The following is a 7380-nucleotide window of genomic DNA, read 5'->3' on the forward strand; positions in this document are numbered from 1 at the left end:
GAGAGAGAGAGAGAGAGGGAGAGAGAGAGAGAGGGAGAGAGAGAGAGAGAGAAAGAGAGAGAGAGAGAGAGAGAGATAGAGAGAGGAAGAGAGAGGAAGGGAGCATACTAAGTAGCACTGAATGAAATATAGGCGTGTACAATCACATTTATTATGTTCATGTAAACTCCGACATTGAAGAACATCATCATCATACAGCAGAAATTGTCTGGAGAGAAAAATTATCCTTATAGACAATCACCATCATTATTACCATCAATCAAAGTTTGCCTTCCATGCTCGCATGGCTTGGATGGTTTGACAGGAACTGGCAAGCCAGAGAGCTGCTTTGGTATGATTTCTACATTCAGATGCCCTTCTAAACACCAGCCACTGTGTGCTTTTTATGTAGCACTGTGAAAAACGTCACTGAACTATGAACGATGTCATTAAACTGTAGGACATATGCATTTCTGTGTCATTGCACATCTTCAGCTATGGACACCGAGTTGCTCTTTATAGCCACTAAGAACAGGTTGTTCTTATTTTAGAAAAGCAAATAATATGTATGTGTGTTGTGTTTGAGAGACATGGCGATTTACTGTACTTGATGAGACATGTCAAGCTAAATAAAACCAGTCTTCCACACATACAGGTTTGTCCCTTCAGGCTGGTGCCACTTATTAGAGTCTGGAGAGCTCCCTGCTAGCCAGCTCCATGTCAAACAGTCCAAACCATGCCAGCATGGAAAACAGATGTTAAATGATGATGAGGAGGATGAGGACGATATCATCATCATTCAATGTCTGACATGGGTTGGACAACTTGACTGGAATTAGTAAGCTGAAGAGCTGCACCAGGTTCCAGTCTGAATTTGACTTGGTTTCTATAGATGGATGCCTTTTATGTGCCACCAGCATGGGTGCTTTTATGCTGTAACAATTCCATTAATCCTCTTCATTGGACTGTTACTTCAACTCCTGAAAGATGACCACAGCAAGATTTGAACTCATAGTGCAGAGAGCTCAGCCAGTTCGCCACCTAGTTGTACAGCAATAATAGTAGCTAGGTTTGAACTAATAAACTTTGTGCCAGTAAGTCAATGCTTTAATCAGTCAGTTGCTGTAACCCTCACCAGTTTCTAAACAGCATTCCATCATTCTCAATAGCATCATGTTTAATAAAAATTATACTTTCCTTTTACTGTTCTCAAAAGTATTTATCAAAATAATTATCTTAAAAAAGCCTACCAATCCACTTCCCAACTGCTATTTTAGTATAGTTAAAAAATTTTTTTTTCAACAAAATCAAATCAAAAAGCAATTCTTATCAAAACTTCACCAAAAGTAAAGCTATAATTTGATTTGAAGACAGACATTAGGGAATGTGGTAACAATGTGTTTTCATTTAGAAAAAGTTTGTACAAAAATTTAACAAATTTTTAAATGAAATAAAAACTGTAATCTTACCTCTCTCTCAAAAACTCAATAAACTCTTTGCTAGCAGTTTGGCCATGTTTCATGTTATGATAAAGCACAAAAAAGCCATTGTTTTTCTCCCCCTGTTGAGACAAAATTAAAATAACAAATGAAATTTAGCAAATGAACAGTCCTTTAACATAAAAAATAAAATAATTAAAAAATAAAACATTTAAAGATACAAAGAATATTCTATAAACTGCAAAAGTAGGGAGAGAGTAGCTTGTAATGAAAAGTAACTTAATTCCACTAATAATGTTTATTCAAGTCCATTTAAATAGGTTCTTTCTCAAAACAGATGCAATCCAATCAGGGTAATTTGCTACTAAGACATTAAACAATAAATTCATTGCAAACACTTTTAATATAAATAATGTTAATTATTCAAAAGCAAATAACAGTTTCAACCTTTTGAAACCAACATGCCTAAGGTCACGTGTGGTTTTACGATATAAACTTCTTATTTTAAAGTGATCTAAATTAAAGCCTTTCACCAAAATTTCCTCTTAATCTATATTCAAAATACCAGCTAAATAATATCTTACATCTTTTACTTCATTCATTCATTGGACTGCAGCCATGCTGGGGCAATGCCTGGAAGGTTTTATTTAGTTGTACTGCCACAGGGACATAAACAAACAAACACCAGTTGTCAAGTGATGGTGGGAGACAAACATACACATATATAATATATCAACAGGTTTCTTTCAGTTTCTGTCAACCAAATCCACTAACAAGGCTTTGGTTGAACAGAGGCTGCAATAGAAAGACACTTGCCCTCATTGAACAGACATGTTCAAAGGCATCTATGATCATCATGCCTTCTCACTATACACAGCAAAGCCAGGATCATGTTATTCAACATATACAATTCTAACATGATAGAATGCAATTTAGGGAAGAGTTGGTTGCTATTTCTAGCAGATTAAGCAATCATATAGGAATAATACATTAGTTCAGTAAAAAATACCATATTTTTCTCATACTGCAATTGTGTGTGTGTGTGTGTGTGTGTGTGTGTGTGTGTGTGTGTGTGTCTGAATGAGAAACATTTGTCACGGAAGCTTCACCCTACCTCTAGAATTAGTGACAATAAACAAATGAATTTATGAGTATCGTGTAACTGGCACATAAAAGCACCCACTACACTCTCGAAGTGGTTGGCATTAGGAAGGGCATCCAGCTGTAGAAACTCTGCCAAATCAGATGAGACTGGTGTAGCCATCTGGTTCGCCATTCCTCAGTCAAATCATTCAACCCATGCTAGCGTGGAAAGCGGATGTTAAACGATTATGATGATGATGATTTTCTCTGGTCTCTGTGTGTGTGTGTGTGTGTGTGTGTGTGTGTGTGTGTGTGTGTGTGTGTGTGTGTGTGTGCTCACGTGCATGTATGCAAAATCATCATCACTTTACAACTACTTTCCATGTTGGCTTAACAAGCAGAATGGGTTATCAAAGTCAAGATCCACTTATCCACTTGAAAATACTGTTCTACTAGATGGCTCAGAGGATCACATCATGCACGTATGTTCTGTTTTGGCATACAGCTGAATGCCTTTTCTAACACCAACCACTTTCAGAGTGTGCTGGGAGCATTTCATATCATCAACCCTAGAGTGGTTGTCATGTCGTTGACATGAGTGAAAGGTTTCTCTCAGTACCACAATGTCTCGGTTTATTTATCAATTGCATTACAGATTGCACTGGGAGCATTTAATTCTGGTACCTGACCATGTTATCATTAAGTAGTAACAAAATTTATAGGTAATTCAAAATGTTTTCAGACAGGTTGGTGATCTAGGATCATGAAAATTTCAAGCAATGTCAGTTATGTTGGTATTGAAAGGATTAACTATAGCAAATATCACAAACTTTTTAAACAAAATACAATAAAGGTTAGCTATAGTTGCATTGAAGAATTCACCTCTTCAACATTAAAGATCAACAAAAGAAATCATATGAAAACAAACTCAGATTTGAACTGCCATTTCTGTAGAATTGTAACATCCAAACTTCTTGGTTTTTTAATGGAAGGTGCCTTGGTAATGCATTGATATACCACAACAAAATCTCATCAACTGATGATAAAGACAGTGAATTAATGTAAAAGCTAGTATATGCAACACTTGTTATTTTTTCAGTACCCAAAAGACAAAAACGCTGTCAACTGGGTAAATTTCCTGAAACTCTAAATGCAAAAAATACCAATAACACTAAAATAGATTTGTCAGTCACTAAAAATCCCATCCTATATATCAATGGAACAAAGAAATATCAACTATGCCCAGAAGCGAAATTTAACATCCTGACAAAAAATTAAATATAATTAAATAAAGACAAAAGATTACATATTATTAAATAAAGACTGAACTGGATTCAAAATACTGACATAAAGATCAGTACCTTTGAGACAATACCAACTACAGATGGATTAAATCCTTGAATCAATGCACACCAATCATCAATAAAAAAAAATGTTTTAAATGAGAAACATTCTATATATATCATCTTATAAAGCCTACTACAAAACATACTGCTATCATAATGATGAATATATTCACCAATATATTTTCATTATATTTTCTTTGTATATGTGTATTTCATATTTTTAATGATTTACATTATAATTATACTATTTATCATATATGTATCGCTTTTTTTAATTTATAAGTTATGTATATATTGTATTATATGCATTAGAAGTATGTGATTTGCATGTTTGTGCATATATACACACACACACACACACACACACACACACACACACACACAAGTACCCATTACACTCTTGGAGTGGTTGGCATTAGGGAGAGCATCCAGCCATAGAAACCACACCAAATCAGACTGGAAACTGGTGCAGCTTTCCAGCCTGCCAGCCCTGGTCAAACTGTCCAACCGTCCATCATGCCAGCATGAGCAACAGACAGTAAATGATGATGATGATATATATACATATATAGATACATCTTACAGATGTATAGATTGTATAATGAGTAACTTATATTATATATGTGTGTGTGTGTGTGTGTGTGTGTAAATATATATATATATATAATAATAATAATATTAGGGACAAAATCCAAAATTACAGGTAAAAAACTCAATTAAAATCAATTTATAAAAAATTAAAATTAAATTGAGCCTTATAGATAAAGTATATATAAAATATATAGTTTTAGGGAAAATAACCAATTTTCAAGAACTCATCGATGAAAATCCACTATCACATATAGAAAAATTAATAATTAAAAGCACAATAAATGAGTATAATATAAAGTAAAGTAAATATCATAAGATAAATATAATAAAAAGATTACACGTGTTTCATAACCAATTTTCAAATAGAAAAGAAATTTAAATCGATTAAAATCAATTGAAATTATCGAAAATAAGTTCTATTCAAAAATATAGCTACTCGTCAGATCGTAAGTAGAACAATAATTAGATATATATCTCAACCAACAATAAGTACCAAATGAATTAATATGAAATACTTATTATATAAAGATAGAAAAATTATTTTAAAAAATATCATAATATCAAAATAATAACCATTCAATAATCATCCCTTCATCCATTATAATAACATGTATATTATATACAAAAAACATCTTACATAAATTATCATTGTCTTAAATTATCATTGTTTTAAATACATATATATATATATATATACTACAGATTGTATTGTGTAATGCAGGTTTAAATATAGATTGCATTACATAATTTATGCATTTTCTTTTATTCTTTTACTTGTTTCAGCCATTAGACTGCAGCCATGCTGAGGCACCACCTTGAAGAATTATACCCCCAGTACATATTTATATTTTTTAAAGCCTGTTACTTATTTTATCAGTCTCTTTAGCCAAACCATAAGTTACAGGGACATAAACACACCACCAACAACTGTCAAGCAATGGCGGGACACACAAACACACACATATATATGATGGATTTCTTTCCTTTTCTGTCTACCAAAACCACACACAAAGCTTTAGTTAGCCTGAGGCTATAGTAAAAGACATTTGCCCAATGTGAGAGAGAGATTAGAAAGAAAGAATGAACAAGCAAAACCTGTGGTATCATGTAACAGCATTTAATTTATAATTCAAACATAATTACAGAGTTCTTGGAGAAAATAAGGGACTAAGAAATAATGCACAAAAGCTCTTACAGGTGTGTATCTAAAATAGATATGCATATGGTGTGTAGGTCATTGAGCAAAAATTACCATATAAGCCAACTATTCCATCTTCAGAGAGGAAGAATTAATGAACATCCATAATAAAAGATATTAGCAGTTACCAGTTCTATCATCGATTATACACACATGTGTGATGAGCTTCCACAAAGTTTCCACCTCATTCAGGGACAAGGCATTGGTCAGTCCAAGTAGAAGTACATGTCTACTGTGATCTGCAGCAGTATTGAACCCAAGACCACATAATTTTGAAGGAAAATTCTTAACCACACATCCAAGCCTATGCCTTAAATAATCTGAGGCAAAATAGAATCCTAAGAAACTGGTGGAGATTTGTGTCTGTAGGAATTTTTTTTTTTTTTGTATATCTATATATATAGATATGTAAATATATATACATATAAACATATATATATATATATATATATATATATATAAATAGATGTACATATATCTACATAAATATAACTACATATATATATATATATATATATATACATATAAATATTTAAATATATGTATAAATATAGGAATATATAAATATATATAAATATACATACCATACATATATAGATACATATATATATATATATGTATGGTATGTATACTTTTTGTATAGAAGTAACGCTTAGAACCTTAGAATTATAGAATATTCTTGACATGGTAGAGTCTATGCTTGGGATAAAGTCCTTCTTTGGGGTTGATACATAAGGGGAAAAAGAATAAGACAAAAGAATAAGTGATTTATATATTTTCTAACAGAATGACTAGAGGCAGCTGACAGGAAAAGTAATAAGTAACGTTAAGGATGCCTGTGCAAAGAGGGGGAAGAAGAAGCTGTTAGTAAGTGAAATGGAAAGAAAAATCCAACTCAAAAATGAAGCAGGAATTATTGTGTTACGTGTCGGTGGAAAAGCAGAAAGAGAAATGTTTGTTTTCAACCAATCAGTGCCACGCTTTGACATTAAATACAATATATTGGTCCTTAAGTTCCTTTGACTATGTAGATCCATAGTGTAGAGACATGCCGGACACTGGAAAGTGGTTGGTAGAGTGGCCCATTGTATTGAAGTAGGAGACAATGAGCTGGCCTGCAATATACAAGATTCTACGAAAGTCTATGCGAAAGTAATTGGAGAGATGACAGCCTACTTAAGCAACACAAAGGGAACTGCAAACTTTTAAATACACACACTTCCATATATATATATATATATATATATATATATATATATATACATGTAAATATATCCCTGTCTATATATATAGATATGTAAATATATATACATATAAACGTATGAATATATATATATAATCACAATGATATCTCAGGCAATAAAGAATCCTGATGATATTGTAAGCCTGTAGAATGACCTAAATGCAATATATGAGTGGGCAGAGCAAAATAATATGCAGTTCAATGCAAAAAAATTTCAAGTACTGCGCTACAAGACCACAAGTACCTCCCAACTGGCATACACAGGGCCTGGAGGTACTGCAATCCCAGAACCACAAACAGTAAGAGATCTGGGCATCAACATGTGTTGTGATGCATCATTTCACATGCACATTGTCAAGTTGACAGCAAAGTGCAGACAACTGGCAGGGTGGATACTGAGGACTTTCCGTACAAGGGATCAAAAAGTCATGTTGATTCTATGGAAGACATTTGTTCTGAGCCGCCTAGACTATTGCTCTCAGTTGTGGTCACCACACAGTG

General features: G+C 33.1%; 1 protein-coding gene across 7 annotated transcripts in view; it reads right to left on the reverse strand.

Annotated features, from left to right (window-relative positions):
- Positions 1-7380, reverse strand: part of LOC106867173 (F-BAR domain only protein 2) — a 189726-nt gene that overhangs the window by 91564 nt on the left and 90782 nt on the right. For all 7 annotated transcript variants that reach the window (XM_014911966.2, XM_052969958.1, XM_052969957.1 and 4 more), the window contains one exon: positions 1449-1540. In XM_014911966.2, the coding sequence (XP_014767452.1) occupies positions 1449-1540 (92 nt within the window). The remainder of the gene's footprint in view (positions 1-1448; positions 1541-7380) is intronic.

Source organism: Octopus bimaculoides, chromosome 8, assembly GCF_001194135.2.
Source record: "Octopus bimaculoides isolate UCB-OBI-ISO-001 chromosome 8, ASM119413v2, whole genome shotgun sequence".
In the NCBI taxonomy this organism is placed as follows: Eukaryota; Metazoa; Mollusca; class Cephalopoda; order Octopoda; family Octopodidae; genus Octopus; species Octopus bimaculoides.